At 34.5% G+C, this 26,846-nt stretch overlaps 1 protein-coding gene across 8 annotated transcripts in view; it reads left to right on the top strand.

Annotated features, from left to right (window-relative positions):
* LOC127737235 (P2R1A-PPP2R2A-interacting phosphatase regulator 1-like) overlaps positions 1 to 26,846 on the top strand; it is a 50,880-nt gene that overhangs the window by 8,260 nt on the left and 15,774 nt on the right. For all 8 annotated transcript variants that reach the window (XM_052247781.1, XM_052247775.1, XM_052247776.1 and 5 more), the window contains exons 2-5: positions 3,750 to 3,846; positions 9,194 to 9,282; positions 12,251 to 12,302; positions 15,219 to 15,341. In XM_052247781.1, coding sequence (XP_052103741.1) covers positions 3,750 to 3,846; positions 9,194 to 9,282; positions 12,251 to 12,302; positions 15,219 to 15,341 — 361 coding nt within the window. The remainder of the gene's footprint in view (positions 1 to 3,749; positions 3,847 to 9,193; positions 9,283 to 12,250; positions 12,303 to 15,218; positions 15,342 to 26,846) is intronic.

The raw sequence follows: 26,846 nt of genomic DNA, 5'->3' as shown, positions 1-26,846 counted from the left end.
ACATGCAGTCTTCAGTAATGAGAACAGGACAATACAAAAAATCAACCAAAATATAGGGTGAGTCCCTGGGGGTCATCCCAACCCCCTTCAATTTGAAGATGTACTTTTATCTTGTAAACCGTCGCGTTCCCCACCCCTAAACAATATATATACTTGAATGGGACAATAAAAGAAATCAAATGAAAATAATTTGGGGGAGTCCCCAGTACCGTCCCACCCCCTCCTGTTTGAGAACTTGGAAATAGTCGATCCCCACCCCTAAACCATATATATTCATATATGGGACAATAAAACAAATCAAAAATGAAATATAGAGTGAGTCCCTGGGGTCACCCCACCCCCTCCTGTTTGAGAACTTGTAAACGGTCGAGATCCCCACCCCTAAACCATATATATTCATGTATGGGACAATATAACAAATCAAATGAAATATATGGGGAGTCCCTGGGGTCACCCCAACCCCTCCTGTTTGAGAACTTGGAAATGGTTGAGATCCCCACCCCTAAACCATATACATTCATGTATGGGACAATAAAACAAATCAAATGAAATATAGGGGAGTCCCTGGGGACACCCCCGCCCCTCCTGTTTGAGAACTTGTAAACAGTCAAGATCCCCACCCCTAAACCATATATATTCATGTATGGGACAATATAACAAATCAAATGAAATATATGGGGAGTTCTTCGGGTCACCCCCCCCCTTTCTGTTTGATAACTTGGAAATGGTTGAGATCCCCACCCCTTAACCATATACATTCATGTATGGGACAATAAAACAAATCAAATGAAATATATGGGGAGTCCCTGGGGACACCCCCGCCCCTCCTGTTTGAGAACTTGTAAACAGTCAAGACCCCCACCCCTAAACCATATATATTCATGTATGGGACAATATAACAAATCAAATGAAATATATGGGGAGTTCCTCGGGTCACCTAACCCCCTCCTGTTTGATAACTTGGAAATGGTCGAGATCCCCACCCCTAAACCATATATATTCATGTATGGGACAATAAAACAAATCAAATGAAATATATGGGGAGTCCCTGGGGTCACCCCAACCCCTCCTGTTTGAGAACTTGTAAACGGTCGAGATCCCCACCCCTTAACCATATATATTCATGTATGGGACAATATAACAAAACAAATGAAATATAGGGGGAGTCCATGGGGTCACCCCACCCCTTTCTGTTTGAGAACTTGCAAACAGTCGAGATCCCCACCCCTAAACCATATGTATTCATGTATGGGACAATATAACAAATCAAATGAAATATAGGGGAGTCCCTGGGGTCACCCAACCCCCTCCTGTTTGAGAAATTGTAAACGGACGAGATACCCACACTTAAAATATATATACTTGAATGGGACAATAAAAGAAATCAAATGAAAATAATTTGGGGGAGTCCCCAGTATCGTCCCACCCCCTCCTGTTTGAGAACTTGGAAATGGTTGAGATCCCCACCCCTAAACCATATATATTCATGTATGGGACAAAAAAACAAATCAAAAATGAAATATAGAATGAGTTCCTGGGGTCACCCCACCCCCTCCTGTTTTAGAACTTGTAAACGGTCGAGATCCCCACCCCTAAACCATATATATTCATGTATGGGACAATATAACAAACCAAATGAAATATAGGGAGAGTCCCTGGGGTTACCCCAAGCCCTCCTGTTTGAGAACTTGGAAATGGTTGAGATCCCCACCCCTAAACCATATACATTCATGTATGGGACAATAAAACAAATCAAATGAAATATATGGGGAGTCCCTGGGGACACCCCCGCCCCTCCTGCTTGAGAACTTGTAAACAGTCAAGATCCCCAACCCTAAACCATATATATTCATGTATGGGACAATATAACAAATCAAATGAAATATATGGGGAGTTCCTCGGGTCACCCCACCCCCTCCTGTTTGATAACTTGGAAATGGTCGAGATCCCCACCCCTAAACCATATATATTAATGTATTGGACAATAAAACAAATCAAATGAAATATAGGGGGAGTCCATGGGGACACCCCACCCCCTCTTGTTTGAGAACTTGTAAACAGTCAAGATCCCCACCCCTAAACCATATATATTCATGTATGGGACAATATAACAAATCAAATGAAATATTTGGGGAGTCCCTGGGGTCACCCCACCGCATCCTGTTTGAGATCTTGGAAATGGTCGAGATCCCCACCCTTAAACCATATGTATTCATGTATGGGACAATATAACAAATCAAATGAAATATAGGGGGAGTCCCTGGGGTCACCCCACCCCCTCCTGTTTGAGAACTTGGAAATGCTCGAGATCCCCACCCCTAAACCATATGTATTCATGTATGGGACAATATAACAAATCAAATGAAATATAGGGGGAGTCCCTGGGGTCACCCCACCCCCTCCTGTTTGAGAACTTGTAAACGGTCGAGATACCCACATCTAAACCATATTTATTCCTGTTCATCATTTCAAAAAGATTTGAATGACATACAGGGTCAATCTCCTTGGTGTCACATATGCATATCACTTTACTAGACCAAACCAATATGAACTGGACTTTGCCCAATGTCAGGAGACCATAGGAATGACGAATTATGGGGGCTTTGTTTGGGAGACTTCGTAACGGCATCCTGTTACAATTATTTCTTGTTTATTATAAAAAAAATTTGATGCAAAAAATGAGTCTAGATTATTGAATTTACTTTAATTGTTTATTAAATTATTTCTGGGCCTATCATAATTTTCATTTATGGCTCATTTTAAAGAAAACATTTAAATCTTTCAAGCAGTGTAAAGCCCAAGAATGTTTGACCAACTGTTTTATAATCACCTGTCATTTTATTCCAAACTAGGTATGGAGTCACATCATGCACTTGGGGATGAAGATGGGGGTCATTTACATTGATATATGAGTTGCTTTTGAAAACCTTGATGAAATATTAATTAATTTGCCTTAATAATCAATTCATTTATTGAACATAAATGTACAATATACGATTGTTTAATGTTTGTTCTTACAAATCTTAAAAAAAAATTGAAGCAACATTGCCACAGTTTTCATAATTACGTTTGCCTTGGTTTTTGGTTAACTGCCTACAGCGCTTACAGTGCTTTGATTGTTCATGTCAGTACATGACAGTGTTTTTGTTCATGTCAGTACATTACAGTGTTTATGTTCATGTCAGTACATGACAGTATTTTTGTTCATGTCAGTACATTAAAGTGTTTATGTTCATGTCAGTACATTACAGTGTGAATGTTCATGTCAGTACATTACAGTATTTTTGTTCATGTCAGTACATTACAGTGTTTTTGTTCATGTCAGTATGTTTCAGTGTTTTTGTTCATGTCAGTCTATGACAGTGTTTATGTTCATGTCAGTACATTACAGTATTTTTATTCATGTCAGTACATTACAGTATTTTTGTTCATGTCAGTACATTACAGTGTTTTTGTTCATGTCAGTATGTTTCAGTGTTTTTGTTCATGTCAGTCTATGACAGTGTTTTGGTCATGTCAGTACATTACAGTGTTTTTGTTCATGTCATTATATTACAGTGTTTTTGTTCATGTCGGTACATTACAGTGTTTTTGTTCATGTCAGTACATTACAGTGTTTTTGTTCATGTCATTATATTACAGTGTTTTTGTTCATGTCGGTACATTACAGTGTTTTTGTTCATGTCAGTACATTACAGTATTTTTGTTCATGTCAGTACATTACATTCTTTAAATCCTTTCTGTTTTAGTCATCATAGTCATACACAGACCTTCAGACAAGCTGGTGATACTTCACGGATTAGAAGATTCAGTTCTAGTTCACTGTCTCTCAATTCTCCCACAGCTGTAAGTATTGGTAGTTATTAAATGGTTCATTCAAGTCAGTGATTTATTTTTATGATATACATACGACATATAAAAATAAGGAGATGTGGTATGATTGCCAATGAGACAACTATCCACCAAAGTTCAAATGAAGTGAATGTAAGCAATTAGGGTTAGGGTTATGCTTATCTTATTTGACCAATATTAGTGAAAATAAAGAGGATCTTCTTCATTTTGGGGTAGGAATCTGTCTGTTTTTGTTGAGCCTGCTACTTCTGTCACAGAAAGCTCGACATAGGGATAATGATCTGGCGGTGCGTTAGCTAACTTCTTAAAAGCTTGATATTTCAGAAGGTAGAATACCTGGATCCTTCATACTTTGTATATATATGCCTTATATTATGAAGTTTCCATCTGTCATATGTCCATTGTCCTTGACCTCATTTTCATGGTTCAGTGACTACTTGAAAAAAAAGTTAAGATTTTTAGTATTGTTAATTTCTCTCTTATTATGAGTAATAGGCTAGGATAACTATATTTGGTATGTGCATACCATGCAAGGTCCTCATGCCCTTCAGACAGTTTTCACTTGACCTCAACCTCATTTCATGGATCAGTGAACAAGGTTAAGTTTTCGTGGTAAAGTCCATATCTCAGATACTATAAGCAATAGGTCTACTATATTTGGTGTATGGAATGATTGTAAGGTGTACATGTCCAACTGGCAGGTGTCATAGATCTGACCTTGACCTCATTTTCATGGTTCAGTGGTTATAGTTAAGTTATTGTGTTTTTGTCTGTTTTTCTAACACTGTATGCAATAGATCATCTATAATTGGTGTATGAAAATATTTTACGATGTACATGTCAGTCTTGCATGTTTTATTTGACCTTGACCTCATTTTTACAGTTCATTGCTCAATGTTAAGTTTTTGTTTTTATACGACCGCAAAAAAATTTTTGTGGTCGTATATTGGTATGACGTTGGTGTCGTCGTCGTTGTCGTCGTCCGGCGTTGTCGTCCGAAGACGCATTAGTTTTTGCACTCTAACTTTAGTTTAAGTGAATGGATCTCTATGAAATTTTACCATAAGGTTCAATACCACAAAAGGAAGGTGGGGATTGATTTTGGGGGTTATGGTACCAACAGTTAAGGAATTAGGGGCCAAAAAGGGGCCAAAAATAAGCATTTTCTAGTTTCCAGACAATAACTGTGGAACGGTGTATGGATCTCTCTGAAATTATACTACAGGTTTCCATACCACAAAGGGATGGTTAGGATTTGCTTTGGGGGGTTATGGCTCGAACCGTTTAAGAATTAGGGGCAAAAAAGGGGGAAAAACAAGGTTGTCCTAGTTAATGGACAAATACTTTAGTACAAAACATAATTTAAAGCAGTGTAAGGGAGATAAATCAAATACATCATTGAAATTATCTCCCTTTTAAATTATGTATATAGTAATGGTTAATGAACAATTAAGATAATTTAAAACAGTGTAAGGGAGGTAATCCAAATACAACGTTTTGGTTACTTTCCTTACACTGCTTTTAAATTATGTTTAAAGAAATGCATATTTATAAAGGAAGACCAGTAAACATATCTGCAACTTTTTTTTTACAAAAAAATCCATATGAAAGATTTGACACTATATTTTAAATTCTATTATAAAATAGATTAAGTTAGCACTATGGTAAATTTAAATGGGTAATTATGGTTGCAAACTCCATTGGAAATTTGAATTGAGATTATGACCATATCTTGAGGGAAAGAATTTTTGGGGGAAAAAAGGGGGGGGGGGGGGTAAAAAGAAATTGTGGGGGGTCAATTTTTTCTCATTTCAGATTTCAGAAATTAAAAAGAATTATTCTTCAAATATTATTTTTTTTTCAAATTTCAAATATTGAAAAATTTCAAGAAGTAATCTTTAATTGCACAGTATGGCACATTAGATTTGTAAAATCTTTGACCACATTTATTTATTTGTTATGCCAAATCTAACCGTGTATTTAGATTTTTAATTTTGGGTCCAATTTTCAAATTGGTCTACATTAAGGTCCAAAGGGTCCAAAATTAAACTTTGTTTGATTTTAACAAAAATTGAATATATGGGGTTCTTTGATATGCTGAATCTAAACATGTATTTAGATTTTTGATTTTTGGCCCAGTTTTCAAGTTGGTCCAAATTGGGGTCCAAAATTAAACTTTGTTTGATTTCAACAAAAATTGAATATATGGGGTTCTTTGATATGCTGAATCTAACCATGTATTAAGATTTTTTATTTGTGGACCCCGCTATCAAATTGGTTCATATTGAGGTCAAAAGGGTCCAAAATTAAACTTTGTTTGATTTCATCAAAAATTGAATTATTGGGGTTCTTTGATATGCCAAATCTAACCGTGTATTTAGATTTTTTTATTTTGGGTCCCATTTTTAAATTGGTCTACATTAAGGTCCAAAGGGTCCAAAATTAAACTTAGTTTGATTTTAACAAAAATTGAATTCTTGGGGTTCTTTGATATGCTGAATCTAAACATGTATTTAGATTTTAGATTTTTGGCCAAGTTTTCAAGTTGGTCCAAATTGGGGTCCAAAATTAAACTTTGTTTGATTTCAACAAAAAATTAATATGTGGGGTTCTTTGATATGCTGAATCTTACCATGTATTTAGATTTTTTATTTGTGGGCCCGCTATCAAATTGGTTCATATTGAGGTCAAAAGGGTCCAAAATTAAACTTTGTTTGATTTCATCAAAAATTGAATTATTGGGGTTCTTTGATATGCCAAATGTAACCGTGTTTTTAGATTTTTAATTTTGGGTCCAGTTTTTTAAATAGGTCTACATTAAGGTCCAAAGGGTCCAAAATTAAACTTAGTTTGATTTTAACAAAAATTGAATTCTTGGGGTTCTTTGATATGCTGAATCTAAACATGTATTTAGATTTTAGATTTTTGGCCAAGTTTTCAAGTTGGTCCAAATTGGGGTCCAAAATTAAACTTTGTTTGATTTCAACAAAAATTGAATATATGGGGTTCTTTGATATGCTGAATCTTACCATGTATTTAGATTTTTTATTTGTGGGCCCGCTATCAAATTGGTTCATATTGAGGACAAAAGGGTCCAAAATTAAACTTTGTTTGATTTCATCAAAAATTGAATTATTGGGGTTCTTTGTTATGCCAAATGTAACCGTGTTTTTAGATTTTTAATTTTTGGTCCAGTTTTTTAAATAGGTCTACATTAAGGTCCAAAGGGTCCAAAATTAAACTTAGTTTGATTTTAACAAAAATTGAATTCTTGGGGTACTTTGATATGCTGAATCTAAACATGTGTTTAGATTTTTGATTATGGGACCAGTTTTCAAGTTTGTCCAAGTTGGGGTCCAAAACTAAACTTTGTTTGATTTCAACAAACATTGAATATATGGGGTTCTTTGATATGCTGAATCTAACCATGTATTTTGATTTTGGACATTGGACCATAATAGGTAAATTAAAAAAATTGAAGTTCTTAGACCACATTCTTTCTGTGTCAGAAACCTATGCTGTGTCAAATATTTAATCACAATCCAAATTCAGAGCTGTATCAAGCTTGAATGTTGTGTCCATACTTGCCCCAACTGTTCAGGGTTCGACCTCTGCGGTCGTATCAAGCTGCGCCCAGCGAAGCATTTTATTTGGTCTGTTTTTCTTATACTTTTAGCAATACTCATTATAGGTCAACTATGTTTGGTGTATGGAATGATTGTAAGGTGTATATGTCTGTCTGGCAATTATCATCTGACCATGACCACGTTTTCATGGTTCATTGGTCAATTTTAATTTTTCCTGGTTAAGTTTGTTTCTTGGATACTTTATGCAAAAGGTCAACTAAATTTAAAGCATGTAATGATTGTAAGGTATACATGTCTGTCTGGCAGGGTTCATCTGACCTTGACCTAATTGCATGGTTCATTGATCAATGTTAAGTTTTCCTGGTTAATTTTGTTTCTAAGTTGTGCAATAGGTCAACTACATGTATATCTAAAGCATATTTGGTGTATGGAATGATTGTAAATGTACATGTATTTTCAGTTTGGTTTATCTGACCTGTGACCTCATTTTCTTGGATCATGTTAAGTTTATGTCATAGTTTTAGTAAAGCTTTATATTTAGAACTTTCAACATAATATCAATGGTTAGTAAAGAAGGCGCAACATTTCAGCATGTGCACTCTTGTTATTAATAAAAATACATATGATATGCTTCCTTTATTTGACCAATATAAGTGAACATAAAGAGGATCTTCTTCATTAGGAGCAGGAATCTGTCTGTTTTTAATAAGAAATATATATATATAATATTCTGCCTTTATTTGACTAATATTGGTGAAAATATAGACGATCTTCTTCATGTTGGAGCAGGAATCTGTTTGTATTTGTGTCGCCTGCAACGAAAGTCACGCAAGGCGAGACATAGGAATTGCTTTTCAGGCAACCACATCATCAACAATTGTAAAGTTTTTTGCTTAAGTTAGTTTGATAGGAACTACTTCTGATAGATCAGTGATATTTTGTATGAGTTGCATTACTATCAGTACATATCAGTTTGACGACTATTTTGAAGCCCTGTCTGCTAAAGCATGGTCCAGTGACTTTTAATTTATTAATATATATATTTCAGTGTTAAGTTTCTGCTTGAGTTAGTTTGAAAGGAACTACTTGTGATAGATCAGTGATATTTTCTATAAAGTTGGATAAATATCAGTTCATATCAGTTTGACAACTATTTTGAGGCCCTGCCCCCTAGGTCATGGTCCATTGACTTTCTACATGTATTACTAAGCAATTTTCAATGATAAGTTTCTGCTTAAATCAGTTTGATAGGAACTATTTGTGAGAGATCAATGATATTTTCTATAAAAAATGCATTACTAACAGTACATATCAGTTTTACGACTATTTTGAGGCCCTGCACCCTAGATCATAGTTCATCATCATCTTTCAATTAATAAGCAATTTTCAATGTTAAGTTTCCACTTAAGTCAGTTTGGTAGGAAATATTTGTGATAGATCAATGATATTTTCTATAAATTTGCATTACTATCAGTACATATCAGTTTGACAACTAGATGCCCTGCCATGGTCCAGTGACTTTCAATAAATACCAATTTACAATGTTAAGTTTTCTACTTAAGGTAGTTTGATAGGAATTACTTACAATAGACAAACATATTTTTAGATAAAGTTACATTCTCTGGAAAATCAATTTTATGAAAAGAAGGAAGGACGCAGGCAAGTATTAGTATAATAGTATTCAATACTGGATGGATACTACCAAACTATACTGGAGTACTCCTTGACATCCCTTAATTTTATATGTATTGCAGGCACCTGTTAAAATACCAAACAGAGTGAATGAAATCAAAAGAGAAGAGAGTTTTGTTACAGTTGCAGAAAAAGAAAAAGAACAAGAGAGGTAAAATAAAATAATCATAGCCTCCAAATAAAATAAAATGATCATAGCCTCCACATTTAAAATCTTTATTTTTAATTTGTTACTATGTTAGAATATCAACTACTGTAGCTTAAATTTCATGACTTTTTATTTTTGTTGTTTTTGCAAGAAAAAAATGATTGTTTGCGATGTTACTTTGTATTATAGATTTCTAACTCAAAGTGTTTGAAGAACATCATATTTGATTGCTACTTAATTTTATGCTTGACCTCTAAGGCTCTTTAATTAACCAAGATATTTTATTTTTATCTCCTTGCATTAAGAAACAGGGAATATTTTTCTGTCCTTTCCTCATTATGAAATGAACAAATTGTCAAGACCTTTTTTCATGATGACTGTCACTACAGATAGTAATTTGATATTTGGCCTATTAGTGTATAATGATGACTTACAAATGAAATTGAGGTTTGGTTCAGGTTGATTGGTTTAAAATATTGGTTTAGTTATGACACTTGGGCTTAAAGTCGGGACACTTTTCAATGATGCCTACAGACCTTGAGCTGATTTTTAGGACATCTGTATATAAAGATGATTTGAAGATTGTTTTGATTCACAATTTTTTTTTATAGAAATACAGCCCTCAGAAAATATCATGAAAATTGTACTTGTCTACACTTTTTGTCGAGCCTTCGACTTTAGTCGAAAAAGCGAGACATAGCGATCCTACATTCCGTCGGCGTCGTCGGCGGCGTCCACAAATATTCACTCTGTGGTTAAAGTTTTTGAAATTTTAATAACTTTCTTAAACTATCCTGGATTTCTACCAAACTTGGACAGAAGCTTATTTATGATCATAAGATAGTATCCAGAAGTAAATTTTGTAAAAATAAAATTTCATTTTTTCCGTATTTTACTTATAAATGGACTTAGTTTTTCTGCCGGGAAATATTATATTCACTCTGTGGTTAAAGTTTTTAAAATTTTAATAACTTTCTTAAACTATCCTGGGTTTCTACCAAACTTGGACAGAAGCTTGTTTATGATTATAAGCTAGTATCTAGAAGGAAATTTTGTAAAAAAATAAATCCATTTTCCCGTATTTTACTTTTGAATGGACTTAGATTTTCTGCCAGGAAACAACACATTCACTCTATGGTTACAGTTTTTAAAATTTTAATAACTTTCTTATACTATTTTGGATTTGTACCAAACTTGGACAGAAGCTTGTTTATGATCAAATGCTAGTATCTAGAAGGAAATTTTGTTTTCTTCCAGTTAACATTACATTCAGTCTGCAGTTAAAGTTTTTTAACATTTATTAGATTCATAAACTATCCTGGATTTTTACCAAACTTGGACAGAAGCTTCTTACAATCAAAAGATAGTATCAAGAGGAATATTTTTATTGATTTACTTCCTCATTTTTGTTGAGCCTGCCATTAACAGAAAAAGTAGGCGAGACACTGGGTTCCGCGGAACCCTTACAAATTTTTTAAGCTCACCTGGCACGAAGGGCCAAGTGAGTTATTCTTTTCACTTGGCATCCGTTGCCGTCATCTGTTAACTTTTACAAAAATCTTCTCTTAAACCAATGGGCCAAATTTAACCAGACTTGGACACAATCATCATTTTGGTATTTTAAAATTGTGTCCGATGATTCTGCTTGCCAACCAACATGGTTAGAATTAGAACATAGGAGTTATAAGTTTTGTCTATTATCTTGAATATATATCTATAGCTTTAGAAAATCTACAGCTGACACGGGCAGAATTGTTCAGAATGTTGAGATCTACCTACTGTCTATTTACATCAAAACTGCCAGACCACTTCTGTAAGAGTTAATGACCTAAGATGAAGAAATTTTACCATTTTTTTGTCTCAACTGTGACGAAAATCGTAGTATGCGAGTAAAAAGGATTACTATCCAGCAGTGGCGGTGTTAACTATTTGTATAAAGCTTTATATTTCAGAAAGTAGAGTAGAAGACCTGAATGCTTCTTACCTTGTATGCAGATACCTTAAGTTAAAAAGTTTCCGTCTGTCATACGTCCATTGTCCTTCACCTTATTGGAAAGTTTGCTATAGCTTGCTATAGCAATATACTTTCCTAAGGCATCGGCCTCAAACTGGAAGTAGGACAGACTAACTTACTTCCGGTGTTCTACTCCTAGATAATGTAGTACTAGTGTTTGAATACTAATTGTAGGAAGATTCTTTTGAAATTTTGAGTTACTACTTTTTTGATAAGCTTACAGCTTGAATAAAAATGGACTGAATGTTCACCGACAATTCAAATGAATTCAACTTCATTTTGAAAATGGGTATCACAAACACTACTTCGCGGATCTGCCCTGTGCGGAAGAAAAAATCAATACAAATCTACATGAGACAGCAGTTTCTACATTTAATTCATAGAAAATATCATTTTTGCATATATATGTTATCACAACTTTTGAAATACACAAAACATATTGCATTGAGCACAACATTCTATAAATCTTACCTATGAAAATTTCAAGAAATTTATCAATGATATGTATACTCAGATAATCAAGTTACAAAATCATGTGTATGTGTATAACCATTCTTGTCAAGAAAATTACATACATTGTGCATGGTGTAAGAATCAAGTAGCTGTTCTAAAAATATCATTGATGTTAATTGTTCAAGAAGTATTTAAAATTGGAGTTATCTTACTTTATACATATAAATTGTCATGATTGTAGTTAAAATAACTAAAATTATATCTCGAATTCATTGTAAGGCCTTCTAATGCTTAATACATTGCATTGTTCAATTTTCAGTTTCCACTGCAAAATGAATGTAATCTTTACCCTTCAGTGCTTACATTCTCTTTGATTTCTAACTTTTGTATCCGACTTTTATCAGTGGCGCTTAATAAAATAAATACACCAAATATATTGAAATTCATTACCTATGACCTTGGAATGTAAAACTGTACTGCCATGTGAATGTATTTCTCTTGCAGAGATATTTGTTCACAGCTGAAAATGTCAACATCATGGAATGATTTCTCCTTGGTAAGTGTAGAAAACCTGTTAAAATTGTACAATAATTTATCCATGGCAATTCATTTTGTTCAAGAAACAGAAAATCTTTAAAAGTTAAGTTTCCTTCCTAGCTGCATTTCCTTTTAAGCTCAACTGGCCCACAGGGCCAAATGAACTTTTCTCATCACTTGGCGTCCGTTGTCCATCATCCGTTGTCATCGTCTATTGTCTGTCTTCGTCATCTTTTACAAAAATCTTCTCCTCTGAAACTACTTTGCAAATTTAACCAAACTTGGCCACAATCATCATTGAGTATCTAGTTAAAAAAAATGTGTCCTATGACCCTGTCTGCCAACCAACATGGCTGACATGGATAAAAATATAACATAGGGCTAAAATGCAAGTTTTGTCTTTTATCTTGAAATCCGCTATAAATAGAGAAAGTCTGACAGGGACAATAATGTCAGAATGTTCAGAATGTTCAGATCTACTTTTTGTTTATCTACACTAAAACTTTCAGACGACGTCTTACAGGAGTTATTGCCCTTTAATGATGATTTTTACCAATATCTTTCGTTTTTGCCGAATACTTTAAAAACTATAATAGATAGATACTAACTAAATGATCAGCAAGACAAGATCTACAAATAAGTCTTTATGGTTATAATCGTCCTAAAACTCATTATTGGAGTTATTGCCCTATAATAACTATTTTTACCAATTTTTTTTTTGCAATTTTGCCTAATATCATAAAAACTATAATCACATAATGGATAAACGAAAAACTGAAAATATGTAAAATGATCAGCAAAACAAAAGATCTACAAATAAGTATGATGGTCCAAATCGTCAGTTGACTCCTTATTGGAGTTATTGCTCTTTAATTACTATTTTTACCCATTTTTTGTGTTTTTCCTATATCCTTGAAAATTATAATTGATAGATAAACACTTTCAACAGTAAAAATGATCAGCAAAATAAGATGTACAAATTAGTCAACATGGTTGAAAATATCAGTTGACTCCTTATTGGAGTTCTTGCTCTTTAATGTCAATTTTTGGCGTTTATTGCCTTTCATCTTGAAAACTTTAAAGGATAGATAGACATTTAAATAAGCAAAAATGATAAGCAAGACAATATCTACAAATAAGTTAAATTTTGCTGAATTCGTTAGTCAACTTTATAGGAGTGATTGCCCTTAAATGACAATTATTTTTACCCTTTTTTGTGAAAAAGTTATTAATATAAGAACAACAAAAAAGAGATTTTTGTCATGAATTTTAATCTAGCCCACATTGTAGGAGTGTGTCCATTTTTGTTAATGCACTTAGAGATAGGTGAGTGACACAGGCTCTTTAGAGACTCTAATTTTTAAAGAAACAAAAAAACTTAAATATTGACATAGATGAAAGATTTTTCTTGGTAAGTGTGAGTCATTTCAAGAAAATAAATGATTAAAATTTTAAAAACACTTCCCTTGGTGTCGTCTATGTGAGAGTCTTGTCTTAACAAACACATATGTTTCCATTGTTTATATAAAATCTCTAGTTATTGCAGGTTTCCATTGTTTTGATAAAAAATCAAGTTATTGTAAGTTTGAAATGATATTATCAATTGAGAAATCATTGGAAGTTTACATTTATTTTATCAAGTGAATTTCCTTTGGAATAATGACTTCTAGGTTGCACTTTGTAAATACAGTTGTTTCACAAGACACGCCTCTTTTGGGGAGATATATAATATTCATAGATATTTTGTTTTGTTTACGTACTGGTTCCCAGATATGATCTCTATGTTTCATCTCATAGAGACATAACTTGGGAATGTTACCAGTATAAAAACACTTGGTAGCGGCGAAAATTGAATTCTCAGGCAGACCCAAAGTGAAAGTAGGGGTAGTACAGAATTTTAGTATAAGTTTGAACTCTTAGAAGTTTGGGGCATATAATTGTTGAAAATATGCCGCACAGCCTTATGTTTTGACCTTTGAATAAAAAAGTAGTGCATATCAACTTTCCGTTCTAGATATAATTTTTTACGAAACTTCATAGTAAAAGTGGCACAGTTTTAGCCGCAAAGGGAGTTCCTATGGGAAATTGCATTGTCTATATTTACAGAAGTGCAACCTCTTAATAGGAATTAAAAATGGATTTTTTAGTTTTCTTTTAAGACATTACATTTGCCTCCTGAGTAAACATTGTTTCATACATGTCGATCCTCAGTCTTCTTTTAAGACATTACATTTGCCTCCTGAGTAAATATTGTTTCATACCTGTCAATCCTCAGTCTTCTTTTAGACATTACATTTGCCTCCTGAGTAAACATTGATTCATACCTGTCAATCCTCAGTCTTCTTTTAGACATTACATTTGCCTCCTGAGTAAACATTGATTCATACATGTCAATCCTCAGTCTTCTTTTAGACATTACATTTGCCTCCTGAGTAAATATTGTTTCATACCTGTCAATCTAGACATTACATTTGCCTCCTGGGTAAACATTGTTTCATACCTGTCAATCCTCAGTCTTCTTTTAGACATTACATTTGCCTCCTGATAAAACATTGTTTCATACATGTCAATCATTGCACAAAAAATAAGTTGAAGTTGTGACAGGATTGCTTCCCTTAATACATGTAGTAGATTTATTAGGTTGGAGTCCCGGAGGAGACCATATGATTTTGTAATGAAAATCATGCTTTCTTGTATGATGATTAATGGGCTTCAACAGCTACATCCTGGTTTGAGAGATCATGCCAAACTTGGCAAAGGAAAGAAGCTTAATTTGATTTAAAAATTTGTGTTTAACATTAACATCTACAGTTTTTATCTGACACACTGACCTATGATGTAAGAAGTGCATTAATATGTTTCTTTTGTTTCTGATGGGAAGGGTCTGAGCTTTAAGGTCAAAAGTACATAAGCAATTACATTTTTTGTCTTACAGGACGAGCCCATGATGCCAGAAGTACAAAAGAGGCCACGATCCTTTAGTGAAACTCTTCATATTTTTACATCACCTAACATGCTAACTAGTGCCCCATCACCAACAAGAGTTGGACCAGGAAGGGTGAGTTTTGTGTTTTATGAATAATGTCACAATCCCTGAAATCTTAATATATAGATATTAATGTTTTGCAAATTTTTAAACCAATTGCTTTCATATTTTTAAGTCTCCCAAACGAAGTTTGGGAAGACTTATTGTTTTTGCTCAGTTCTTATTATTATTATTATTCTTCTTCTTCTTCCGCCGCTTTTAAATTTGAACTTGTCCGCACCCGTTCTCCAAAACCACTTGTCAGATTAACTTAGGGTTTCACAATATGTTAGACTAACATGTCTAGTGGTGCAATCAGGGTTTTGTTTGTGCAATGGGGTTTATAAAGGGGTACTTTGAGGGGCAAAAAGAAAAGAGGGTTTTACTATAGAACCCTATGGGATTTTATTTTTAAAAATTTTCAAATGATTATAAATTGAAAACTGTTTGTGATAGACACAATCTTTTTAATTGAAAATGTTCTAAATGATAAAGCCAATTAAATGAAATACAGGGTTAGTCCCCAGGGGTCACCCCCACCCCCTGCCATTTAAGAAAGTTCTAATACCTTGTAAATGGTCAAGAACCCCATCCCTAAACCATATATATTTTGGTTTGTCATGCTAAGATGGTTTGAATGATATACAGGGTTAGTCCCCAGGGGTCATCCCGACCCCCTGCCATTTGAGAAAGTTCTAATATCTTGTAAATGGTCGAGATCCCCACCCCTAAACCATATATATTCTGGTTTGTCATGATAAAGCACATCAAATGAAATACAGGGTTAGTCCCCAGGGGTCACCCCCACCCCATGCCATTTAAAAAAGTTCTAATATCTTGTAAGTGGTCAAGATCCCCACCCCTAAACCATATATATTCTGGTTTGTCATGCTAAGATGGTTTGAATGATATACAGGGTTAGTCCCCAGGGGTCATCCCGACCCCCTGCCATTTGAGAAAGTTCTAATATCTTGTAAATGGTCAAGATCCCCACCCCTAAACCATATATATTCTAGTGTCATGATAAAGCACATCAAATGAAATACAGGGTTAGTCCCCAGGGGTCACCCCAACCCATGCCATTTAAAAAAGTTCTAATATCTATTAAGTGGTCAAGATCCCCACCCCTAAACCATATATATTCTGGTTTGTCATGCTAAGATGGTTTGAATGATATACAGGGTTAGTCCCCAGGGGTCATCCCGATCCCTTGCCATTTGAGAAAATTCTAATATCTTGTAAATGGTCGAGATCCCCACCCCTAAACCATATATATTTTGGTTTGTCAAGCTAAGATGGTTTGAATGATATACAGGGTTAGTCCCAAGGGGTCAGCCCGACCCCCGGCCATTTGAGAAAGTTCTAATATCTTGTAAATGGTCGAGATCCCCACCCCTAAACCATATATATTCTAGTTTATAGACCAGTTATTTCCAAATGTAAAATGAAGACAATATACAGATATCTACATGTACGAACAAACTAGTAAATGTCTCATGTCATATACCACAATAACAGAACTGGATACATGTATTAAGAAAGCCAATCTTTTGAACTTTACCAACCTATTACTATTTCTTGCATGACTTAAAGACCAACAACATTGTGACCTGAGCAAACTATACCAACTTATAAGTCCTATACTGCAGTATTAAATAAACTATTGCCAAGTTTGAACTGATGCTGCTTCTAAGAACATGTATACAAGATTCTATTCGTTTTTGCTGTCTCACGGATTTATACCAGCACCTCTCTCATACTTTGAATCTATATATGTTAACAACAATAGGATAAAAGAAACATTTTATTACGAACTAAGCATTCTAATCTAACAACATATATACATATTTACATAAACAAATTACAACTTGGAAAAACTGGGGACTAACAGCTGTTTGACACTTTAGAAATTAAAATTGAGTTATCCCCCTTTTCATATAAATATAAAAATTAAAACTTGGGGGATAAGATACAAAGGCTAATGTGTAGAATTTGTATCGAATTGGCATACCAAAGTATAATTTAACTGAATAAACATATGATTTAGTATTGGTAAGCACAAAATTTAATGATGCAAAAATTTAAGATCAATACAATATATACGTCAGCATACGTAAAAGCAAATGAATAATTCATAAGTCAGCATGGTAAAAATTTATACATAAGCATATGGATAAATAGTGAAAACACAAGAAATTCCATACGTCAGCATGGATAGTAAAAGGCAAGTACGTAGACCATACGTAGGCATGGATAATAAAGCAACAAGAAATTCCATACGTAAGCATGGAAAGTATTTAGACAAAGAATTTCCATACGTCAGTATGGATAGTAAAAGGCACAGTAGACCATTTGTTAGCATGGATAATAAAATACTGAGATAGTTCACACGTTAGTATGAATATAAGATGACAAGAAAAATCAAGTGAAACCCATACGTCAGCATGGATAGTAAAAGACAAGAAGAATCCATACGTCAGCAATGGATAGTAAAATATAAGAGATCCATACGTCAGCATGGATAGTGGAAGCAGGTTGAAACCATACGTCAGCATGGATTGAAAAAACAAGTAAAACCCATACGTCAGCATGGATAGTAAAAGGCAAGAAGAATCCATACATCAGCATGGATAGTAAAATATAAGAGATCCATACGTCAGCATGGATAGTAAGATAAATAGATCCATACGTCAGCATGGATAGTGGAAGCAGGTTGAAACCATACGTCAGCATGGATTGAAAAAACATGAATTCCATACGTCAGCATGGATAGTAAGAAACATAAATTTCATAAGTTAGCATGGACAATAAAGCATAAAAAATCTATACGTCAGCATGGATATCAAATCAACAACAGAAAAATCCAAACATTAGCATGGATAATAAAACAAAAATACACATGGGATAAGTAAGTAATATAAACAACGCAAAAATGCTACTAAAAATAATAAGAAATATATAGTGTCATGTATGTCCATAAAAATTAACTATTAGTTTCTATAAAAATTAATTGTCCCCAGAGGCACTGACAACAAAGGCGATTGTAGGGGATGGCGGTGGGTGATGAAATTCTAGATATAAATTTTCAAACGAGAACTATGCTCTGCACATGAAAGGAACAAAGAGGTTATTGAAATCTGAGACGTCTTGTACATTGTACCAAAGTGAGGCTGGAATGACCACGCGGATGAAATTCCTTAAGAGGGGCACCAGGGGGAAAAAACAACTATAAACTATAATTATATACATAATTGCCATTTATAGACCAGTTATTTCCAAATGTAAAATGAAGACAATATACAGATATCTACATGTACGAACAAACTAGTAAATGTCTCATGTCATATACCACAATAACAGAACTGGATACATGTATTAAGAAAGCCAATCTTTTGAACTTTACCAACCTATTACTATTTCTTGCATGACTTAAAGACCAACAACATTGTGACCTGAGCAAACTATACCAACTTATAAGTCCTATACTGCAGTATTAAATAAACTATTGCCAAGTTTGAACTGATGCTGCTTCTAAGAACATGTATACAAGATTCTATTCGTTTTTGCTGTCTCACGGATTTATACCAGCACCTCTCTCATACTTTGAATCTATATATGTTAACAACAATAGGATAAAAGAAACATTTTATTACGAACTAAGCATTCTAATCTAACAACATATATACATATTTACATAAACAAATTACAACTTGGAAAAACTGGGGACTAACAGCTGTTTGACACTTTAGAAATTAAAATTGAGTTATCCCCCTTTTCATATAAATATAAAAATTAAAACTTGGGGGATAAGATACAAAGGCTAATGTGTAGAATTTGTATCGAATTGGCCAAATACAGGTGTGAAGCAGCTGTAGCCCCCAAGTGGGATGGGGAACCTTTGTTGCCAGTACAATTTAACCTAACTTCTGTCTGTCTCTGCTAATTGTTTTTGAGCATTTTTAAGAACATTAGGAGAAGTATGAATGTATCTTGTGTAACAATTAGATGACCATCTACCAAGTGTTTGAATTAAATGATCTTCAAGACGGGCTTCTTGAGCAGATGTAGCTGCACCAATTCGAAAGGAGTGTCCATTGTAGGAGTCACTAGATAAGCCTAATTTGTCGAGTAAAATTTTGACATGTGAAATGAAAAATTTTCTGTTTAAAGGTTTCCTATCTTCAGAAATGAAAAAGGCCTCAGTATTAGAAGAGTACACAGACTGCCTCAACTGATTGTATTTCAATATAGATAAAACAGGACAAATAGAATAACCTGTTTTGTAAAGTGGAATAGTAATACCTTGTCTAAAAGGATCAGTTTTAGACTTTTTAAGAGTTACAAAAATACAGTCAGCAGTGATTTGCATATCACTGCAGCATAAGTTACATTCAGGATCAAACTGATTCATTACAGTGAATTCACCACATCTTAAAAAACCAAAAAAGGCTGTTGTACAGGCAGCCTCTAACATAATACTATTGAAATTACCAAAAATACATGTATGTAGTAATTTACACATTTTTGACAAAATTGACATAGTTATAGGTAAACGTTTGCGTTTGACAGTAGACCCCTGTTTTTTCTTTAAACCAATTAAAATTGTTTTAAGACACTCAAGAGGCTTTCCAAAACTAATTAATGGATTAAAACCTCCATACTTTAAAAAATGAAACCTTATGCCACATAAATATAATTTAATTGTTGAATGACATAATTGTTTGTGTTCGGCACAATATGCTACGAAGCGCATAAGCAAGTTTTCTGACACAGGTGGGAGACGGTCTTTATCCCAAGTTGATCCATCTAATAATAGAAATCTTGTATATAATTCGATTCCTGTATTATACACACTACTGGTGTTACTAGAAAGTGAATAATTCCACAAACTGTCTATTGTGCAGTCCAAAGGATCTCTGCCAGTGACGGACAAGGTGTTGGTTCTCTCTCGGCTTCTGGTGCTAATTCTTGGAATTTGTGTATCTGAAAACGAGATAAAGCATCTGCTATAGTGTTACTCGCACCAGGTAAATGTTCACTAAAAACCGCAAAATTGTTATATACAGCACACATTGTTAAGCGTCTCATAAGTTTCATTATGCATGGTTCTTTTGAGCGACCTTTTTTAATGATATGAACTGTAGCAGCATTGTCACAATAAAAAAGGATCTTTTTTCCACACCACTGTTTACCCCATAAAAAGGCTGCAACCACTATAGGGTATAGTTCTAAAAAAGCCATCGATTCTGAATAGTCTTTAATACTTGGCAATTCTTTTGGCCATTTATCATAAAACCATTTGTTTTTGAAAAAACCACCAAAACCAATAGTAGATGAAGCATCAGTATATAACGAAATACTAGATGCTGTAGTCAGTTGATTGTCATAAAATAAATTGATACCATTCCAATTTGTTAAGAATTCTAACCACATCTGTAGATCTGCTTTGCATTCCTTGTTAAGATGTACATAATGATAACTTTCTTTAACTGTTGACATGAGTTTATATAAGTAAGTCACAAATGCACGGCCTGGTATAATAACACGACTGGCAAAATTTAGGTGACCCAATAATTGTTCTAAGTCTTTCCTAGTACAGGTTCGTTTATGTATCATTGTTTTGATAAAATCAGTAATACGAACAATTTTGTCTTGTGGCAGACGAGCTTGCATGTTAACAGTGTCTAAAATAATACCCAAATATTCAAGTACAAAAACTGGGCCTACTGTCTTCTTAGCAGATAATGGTATATTTAATTTGTTAAAAATTAATGATAATAAAGACATAGTTCTTTCACCACAAAAATTTGGTTTATCTATGGTTAAAAAATCATCCAATAAATGAAAAATAACATCTATATTATAATTGTTCTTGGCTATCCAGCATATGCTTGTGGATAACATGTCAAAAAGTCTTGGACTTGAACGACAACCAAAAGGTAATCTTACATAGTTATAATATTTATTGTTCCATTTAAAACAAAAAAGATGCCATTGTTTTGGACTAATAGGCAATTGTTTGAACGCGTCTTGGCAGTCCACTTTGCAGCAGATACTTTTTGGTCCATAGTTTTGAATTACATTTATTGCATCGTCCAACTTAATGTAAGACAGAGAACATAAATCTTTGTCAATTAAATCATTAATACTAAAGTGTTCTTCTTTGTTATGCGGCGAGGAAAGATCCAGAATCAGTCTTTTCTTAAATGAATACTTGTGAGTGGCAATGCCAATAGGACTCACTCTATAAGCAGTGAAAGGAGGGATATTAAATGGACCATTGATAAACCCTTTTTTAAGTTCATCATTAATAAGTGTATGAACGGTTTCTGGATCTTTCCTAGCAGAGAGTGCATTTTTACATTCATAAGTAATGATATCTGATTCAGAAACAAGCATATCAAATCCATATTTTATACTGTTACATAAAAAAGAGGAAAAATCCCTATCAGGGTGATTTTGTAACTCTAAAGATAATTGAGTATAATTGACAGGTGATGTGGCAACAGGAAGTCATTGTTTTTTAACTGGTGCTGGTCTTTGACTTGGCTGGCCCTGTTTTGTTGAATCTTGGGATTTAATGCAACTGAATTTCCCATGACTTTTTGCCTTGCACAATTTACAAACATGAAGATATTTGCAGTACGGTTTTTGACAACCACGTGCCCAATTAAAGTTGTTACATAGCTGTTGACCTTCATGCCATACAATATCTCGGCCTAGAGAATCTGACCCTTTGGATGTGTTGGCAATGGACATGGTGTGTTGATTAGAGGTTTTCATCTGACACATAGCTGAAGTATGCAGGGTTGAACTGCAGAAAGAACAGGAATTTACTTTGGAACCAGCACAAATTTTTTGTCGTAATTCAAAGTCACCCTTTGACCAATCAATTTTGAGATTATGCTGAAGAAGCATAGTTGCACATTTAGCAGAAAACATTCTGTGATATTCGAAAAACTTGTATGGCCAAATGTTAGCTGTTTCAACAATGTGGGCTAAATAGAGTTCCAATTCCTCTCCCCTAGATGGAAAAGCCGAGCACATTATCCTTTTGAAACGGCCAAAAGCGATTATAAATTCATCTAGGGACAAGTTACGCATCAATCGGTCATCATTTTCTGAAGTTTTCCTCTTAACAGGAATTTCATAATTTGGTATTAATAGGGAGTTTAAGTTCACATCTTTACCTGTGATAATATTCTGTCTGATTTCCGGCGAAATCATATCTGTATCGCTGATAGATGAAGCTGGCACACCAAACGATTTAACGGAGTATACTGGCATTCTGTACGAGTCGTTTTGAGCGACACGGTTTGTTGACAGGGCCGTTTCGGCCATTGGGGTTGTTATAGAATGAGGCATGAAGGATGCCGCCATAGCTGACTGTAAATTAAATGATGGTGTTGATGTTTCTTGTAGCATACTCTGTCTGCTATTTACTTGTTTGAGAGTTTGTTGACATAGTTCAATAGTGTTTATCAACATGTTGTTGACTTGGGCGGAAGCTGCCCCATGCAGATGCGCAGACGTCGGAGTATTTATGTCCGGATTAATCCGCGGCGATGTATTTGAAGCAGAATTTATATTTGCTGAATTTACACTTTCTTCTATAACACGGTTGGAATCATCGTTTGCTGGAATATTTTCGTCAGTTGAATTGTCTACAGAACTATTATTTGTGACGATAATAGTTGGATTGTCTGAAGAGTCGGGACTATTTTGTACGACATTTTGCACGTTTCTCCTGTTGTCTACATTGTCTAAATACAATTTTCTGAGCGCACTATTATTCAATTGAATAGAAATGTTTATGCCCAATTCCTTTAACGCATCCTTTAATTGCGAACTTGTCCAATTAGCGGGATTAGAATTGTCAATATGGCTTCTGGTCCTTACACGTCTGGAGGCCATGATAAATTCCAATATTTATAAAAGTTTCTTTCTAAACTTGACTAGCACATACTTGTATGTTAAAATAGACTGCAATCACGATATATATACGTAAAATCCAAATTTAAGTTGAATAAATAAGTGAAATGTACACAGTTGATGAAATTCTAGATATAAATTTTCAAACGAGAACTATGCTCTGCACATGAAAGGAACAAAGAGGTTATTGAAATCTGAGACGTCTTGTACATTGTACCAAAGTGAGGCTGGAATGACCACGCGGATGAAATTCCTTAAGAGGGGCACCAGGGGGAAAAAACAACTATAAACTATAATTATATACATAATTGCCATTTGTAATGATAAAGCACATCAAATGAAATACAGGGTTAGTCCCCAGGGGTCACCCCCAACCCATGCCATTTAAAAAAGTTCTAATATCTTGTAAGTGGTCAAGATCCCCACCCCTAAACCATATATATTCTGGTTTGTCATGCTAAGATGGTTTGAATGATATACAGGGTTAGTCCCCAGGGGTCATCACGACCCCCTGCCATTTGAGAAAGTTCTAATATCTTGTAAATGGTCGAGATCCCCACCCTTAAACCATATATATTCTGGTTTGTCATGATAAAGCACATCAAATGAAATACAGGGTTAGTCCCCAGGGGTCACCCAGACCCCATGCCATTTAAAAAAGTTCTAATATCTTGTAAGTGGTCAAGATCCCCACCCCTAAACCATATATATTCTGGTTTGTCATGCTAAGATGGTTTGAATGATATACAGGGTTAGTCTCCAGGGGTCATCCCGACCCCCTGCCATTTGAGAAAGTTCTAATATATTGTGAATGGTCAAGATCCCCACCCCTAAACCATATATATTCTGGTTTGTCATGCCAAGATGATTTGAATGATATACAGGGTTAGTCCCCAGGCATCACTAATGCATATAACTTTACTGGACCAAACCAATTTTCACTGGACTTTGCCCAATGTCAGGCGACCCTGGGAATTACGAATTATGGGAGCTTCGTTTGGGAGACTTCGTAACAGCATCCTGTTACAATCATTTCTTGTTTTCATAAGAATTTCTCACTTTATATCATATGAGTAATATCTATATACATAGAATAACTATTATTGGTTTATTGGATGCTTTGCAAGATCTATATGTCTGTCAGTCAGAGTTCATCTGACCTTGACCTCATTTTATGGATCAGCAATCAAGGTTAATTTTTCCTGATTAAGTTTGTTTCTAAGATACTTAAGGCAATAGGTCAAGTATATTTGGTGTATGGAATGACTGTTTGGTGTATATGTATGTCTCATTCTTCACCCTTGGGCATACAAGCTGAGGTTTTTAAAATTTCTGTCAGGCATGTTAGAATTTCTACTACAGGCCAATAGAATCTATACAAAATTATCAAAAAAATATTGTCTGTGGCTGCAAGAGTTCATTATGACAACTGCCGTCTGGCAGGGTTCATCTGACCTTGGCCTTATTTTCAAAGTTCATTGGTCAATATTAAGTTTTCATGTTTAGGTCTGTTTCTCGGAAACTATAAGCAATATGTAAACTTTCTTTAGTGTATGGAATGATAATGTGAGGTCAAACAGGCTGGGTTCATCTGATCTTGGCCTTGTTTACACATGGTCCCTTCTAGAGCACCTGAGCTTACCCCCCAGTTTTAGGTGGTGTTGCTCTGTATTTAGTTTTCTATGTTGTGTTTTGTATACTGTTGTATGTCTTTCAGACGTTATGCCATGGCATTGATAGTTTGTTTTGGGATTATGAGTTTGATAATCCCTTTGGTATCTTTTGCCTCTCTTTTACATGGATCATTGATAATGTAAAGTTTATTTAATAAAACCTTTATCTTTAAGACTAAATTCAATCATGATCAGTTAAGCAGGTGAGACATTTAAGCATGTGTACTCTTGTCTAAATAGGTCTATTTCAGAATAAATACCTATAATATTTCTTTGTAATTGGTAAACTGTAACATTATCATAAGATGTGTTTCTAAAATTTATGCAGGATATAAGGCCCTGCTGCTGCTTCAATTTTACTCAAGGTACCTTGAAATTTAAGACATTGCTCTACAAGATTGGGCTGTACCAGTTTTTTAAAGTTTAAATGTGATTTTTCTGTACCTACAATGTATTTAACAGTAAGTTTCTTATATCAATTGAAGAATTTGTATCTTATAATAAAAGTTTATGAACTGGCTGTTTCTGTATTGGCCCTTTTATTGATTCTTGATCAGCTGTTTTCGAGTCTTGGGGCTAATACAGCTAACCTTGAATCTATAACAGGGCCAATACAGAAACAGGCAGTATGGACTGGTAGACACCTTAGTTATCAAGAGCACCCCTCCAGAGCTGTGAGGGTACAGTGGTCATGGTGAACACCCCTCCAGAGCTGTGAGGGTACAGTGGTCATGGTGTACACTCCCTATCAATCATGTTAATGGAGATGTGTCACTTACTTATGTACAACCCACTACCAAGGAAACAATCCCCAACCCAACACCAAGGGAGTGTTACAGTTAGAACACCAGGAAGTCTGTTATTAAATATATAGGAAAAATGTGCTGAAGTTGAATGAAGATACAGTAAATTTCAGTGAGACCCTAACAGGCATATCCAGGTGTTGAGATATTCCATGTCTATCGAAGGGAGGTTTTGAATTTATTTTCCTTCAAGGTGGGACTTAAAAATAAGAGAAACTCCAATGTTTCCCTCCAGGTCTCCCCAATAAGATAAAATGACCAGACTCTCAGATTATAGGTATACTAATCAATAATCATAAGACCTTGCTTGATCTTTTTGTCTTGCATGGGTCGAAAGTCGCAGAATGCAGGATATAGGGATTACAATCCAGCAGCAGCGACAGCATGAACTATTTGTATAAAGCTTTGTATTTCAGAGGGAAGAAGACCTGGATGCTTCATACCATGTATGTAAATGCCTTATGTTATGAAGTTTCCGTATTTCAATTGTCATTCACCTCATTTCCATGGTTCAGGGACCGCTTGAAAATGTTTTTGAGTGGTTTTGTCATGTGAAATACTTCCTTATTATGAGTTATAGGGCAACGGTATATTTGATATATGGATGATTGCAAGGTCTACATATACGTCAGACATATTCACCTGACCTCGACCTCATTTCATGGATCAGTGATCAATGTTAAGCTTTCGTGGTCAAGTCCGTATCTCAGATACTATAAGCAACTGGTCAACTATATTTAGTGTATGGAATGATTGAAAGGTGTACATGTTTGACTGGCAGGTTTCATTTGAACTTGACCTCATTTTTTTTGGTTCATTGGTCAAAGTTTTCAATGCTAACTTTATTTCAGTGTATTTGGTGTATGGTATATATGAAATTTAATCATTATAAGTAAAGCAGGCGAGACATTTCAGCATGTGTACTATTATCATTTAAGTAACATTTTATGAAGTTTATTTTTTTTGTGAGTATGATATATACAAAGTTGCCTTTACAAAGAGTTTTGATAATATGACCCCATCACCATATTGAAAATATTTATTAGTGGCTACATGTAGCTTAACTTTACTTGCACTTTTTTCTCTCGAAAAATATTGAGATATTAGATCTGTAAACATGATAAACAAGC

This window comes from Mytilus californianus, unplaced genomic scaffold (genome assembly GCF_021869535.1).
Source record: "Mytilus californianus isolate M0D057914Y unplaced genomic scaffold, xbMytCali1.0.p SCAF_4, whole genome shotgun sequence".
Classification (NCBI taxonomy): Eukaryota; Metazoa; Mollusca; class Bivalvia; order Mytilida; family Mytilidae; genus Mytilus; species Mytilus californianus.
Note: the sequence above shows the minus strand (reverse complement) of the source record. Positions and strands in the feature narration are given on the sequence as shown.